The following is a 2,561-nucleotide window of genomic DNA, read 5'->3' on the forward strand; positions in this document are numbered from 1 at the left end:
TTGAAAGTGAAGATACCATCTCATAAATGGAGGTGAAACCATAAATAAAAATCCATCAAGGCTAGCATTTGTTATGCTCCATGTGACTATAAGAATATCCTCTCAGTCTACCCTATGTTTACTTCAAATCTTCTAATTCACAGCTCTGTTCTCAATGAGCTTTCAGTTTGCTTGAAAGCATCCTCTTTCACTGGGAATACTAATCCTGTTTTGGAACCTTGCATGAGGTTCTTCCCTATATGGGGTCCTGATAATCTTATTTCATACTTAATTGACACCCACGATGTTTTCACTACTGCAACATGGCTCTTTAATCTGTTGGTCCAATGTGCTTAACATATTGTAAATGAGGCTTCTTTGTGGATGAGAGGAATCTCCAGCTACAAAAACATTCATCTTTCTCTGGACTTCAATCCAGCTACATCCAGCTGGCTTCCTTAGATCTCTCATCTTCATCAATCTTCTTACCTTGTTGACCCCATCCCATCTAGCATCTGCTGCATATATGTTTGACAATAGTACATAGTTCCCAATATCGCCAGCCTCGACCTCAAAAAGATGATCTGCTACAACCCGCCCGAGCTCCACCTCATGATGGGTTCTACAGGCACCAAGCAATGTGCCCCATACATTTGCATTAGCTCCAACAGGCATACTATTTACAAAGGAATATGCATCTTGCAAGCGTCCTCCACGAGCAAGAAGATCCACCACACAAGAATAGTGCTCCATGGTGGGTTTAATCCCGTGGACCATCTCTATGGACTCAAAAAGCTTAAACCCTTCGTTGACAAGGCCTGCATGACTGCAAGCTGATAGAATGGCAGTAAAAATGACATGGTCTGGCTTTATTCCCAACTCAAGCATCTCGGAGAAGACCCTAAGTGCCTCTTCTCCCATTCCATGCATTGCATACCCGCCCACAATGGCTGTGAACATAACCAGATCCTTCTGGGAACATGACTGGAAGAACTTATACGCATAGTCAATGGATCCACATTTCGCATACATATCCAAGAGAGCTCCATTCAAGCGGAGATCTTCAAAGCAAGATCTTAATACAAAGGCATGGCACTGCTTGAGCAGGTGGACTGAGGCCAAACGGGCACAAACTGGAATAAGGCTCATAACACTTACAGCATCAGGTCTCATTCCCTGAGCTTGTAACTCGTGGAATAGACTAAGAGCTTGAGTGGTGTAATCACTTTCAGCATAAACCCGGACCATCAGATTCCATGTGGTGAGATCTGTTTTTGACATATTACCAAAAATCATCTCTGCATTTTCCCAGGACCCACAATCAACAAAACCTGAGATCAGTGAATTGCATGTGACCACATTCCTCCTCCCTAATAAACTCTCAAAAGTCTTGAATGCATAGTCCATGTTCCCACATTTGGTGTATGCATCAAGTATCATGTTTCCAACACTTGGTTCCAGGTCACATGGTAACAAACTCTTTCTAATAGAATAACCATGAACTTCTTTAACCATTGCCTCCCTGGAAACATTGGCACAAACATGAAGAATGGTCAAGAGAGTTATGGAGTCAGGTTGCAATCCTTCCTTGAGCATCCGGTGTAAAAGATAGACAAGCTGGGTTGCACATCCACGTTCTGCATACGCATCAAGCATTGTGTTCCATGATATAAGATCTCTCCGAGGAATTGTCGAGAATATCTTCAATGCAGCTTCCATGTCGTTGCATTTTGCATAAAAGCTTATTAGGGCATTACCTACAGCCGTGTCCTGACACAGTTCAGGATGTTGGATTATATACTCATGGATCCTCTTCCCCTCTTGTGCATTGCATAGTTGGGCACAAATTGGAAGTATGGTCACAAGAGTTACAGAATCTGGCTCCACCATTTCCATTGACAGCAATTTATAAAACAACTCCAATGCTTTCCATGGTTCACCATTAGATGCACATCCTGCAATTATGGCATTCCATGAAACTAAATCTCTTGATTTCATCCCACAGAATATGGATTCTGCTTCTGCCAACCTTCCAATCCTAGAGTAGAAACTCACCAGAGCATTGTATACAGAAATATCTGCCACCAACTGGGGCCGCCGCATCACATAACCATGAATCTGCTCCCCAAAACGGTATTTTCCATCATGTTCTAGCAAAACACAAACAGGAAGGATATTAACAATTGTAGCATAATTAGGATCACAATCAACTGCCAACATCTGGCGGAACAATTCAAATGCATCAGCAAAGAACCCATTCTCCGCATACCCAGATATAATTGCATTCCACGAGACAACATCTTCATAAGCAATCCCACGAAATGCAACAAAGGCATCACCTAAACAACTGCATTTTGCATACATAGATACTAGAGAATTTCCAACAAGCGTCTCTGATTCAAATCCAGATTTAATCACATGAGCATGGACACTCTTGCCAGCATGCAAATCTCTTGACCGGGCACACACAGGAAGGATAATGGCCACAGTAATTGAGTTGGGCTTAGGCTCCTCCTTCCAAACATGCATTGCATAGAACAACTCCATCGCTTCAAGGTCATGCCTCCTGGACCCAGCATACC

At 42.8% G+C, this 2,561-nt stretch overlaps 1 protein-coding gene across 2 annotated transcripts; it reads right to left on the reverse strand.

Moving 5' to 3' along the window:
* On the reverse strand, window positions 1-2,554 carry LOC122057200 (putative pentatricopeptide repeat-containing protein At5g08490). Of its 2 annotated transcripts, XM_042619233.1 has the most exons (2): window positions 2,249-2,464; window positions 1-2,129 (listed from the first exon to the last, which is right to left on the reverse strand). In XM_042619233.1, exons 1-2 carry the CDS (start codon window positions 2,313-2,315, stop codon window positions 268-270), a joined length of 1,929 nt encoding a protein of 642 aa, XP_042475167.1. In that variant the 5' UTR covers window positions 2,316-2,464; the 3' UTR covers window positions 1-267. The 2 variants fall into 2 exon arrangements, with proteins under 2 accessions (XP_042475167.1, XP_042475160.1); XM_042619226.1 differs by having other exon boundaries at window positions 1-2,554.
* Window positions 2,555-2,561: the final 7 nt, after the last annotated feature.

Source organism: Macadamia integrifolia, chromosome 2 (assembly GCF_013358625.1).
Source record: "Macadamia integrifolia cultivar HAES 741 chromosome 2, SCU_Mint_v3, whole genome shotgun sequence".
Classification (NCBI taxonomy): Eukaryota; Viridiplantae; Streptophyta; class Magnoliopsida; order Proteales; family Proteaceae; genus Macadamia; species Macadamia integrifolia.

Bases quoted from the DNA above. Each gene is read 5' to 3' on its own strand.
- LOC122057200 (XM_042619226.1), bottom strand. From the start codon at position 2,526: ATGGAGTTGTTCTATGCAATGCATGTTTGGAAGGAGGAGCCTAAGCCC.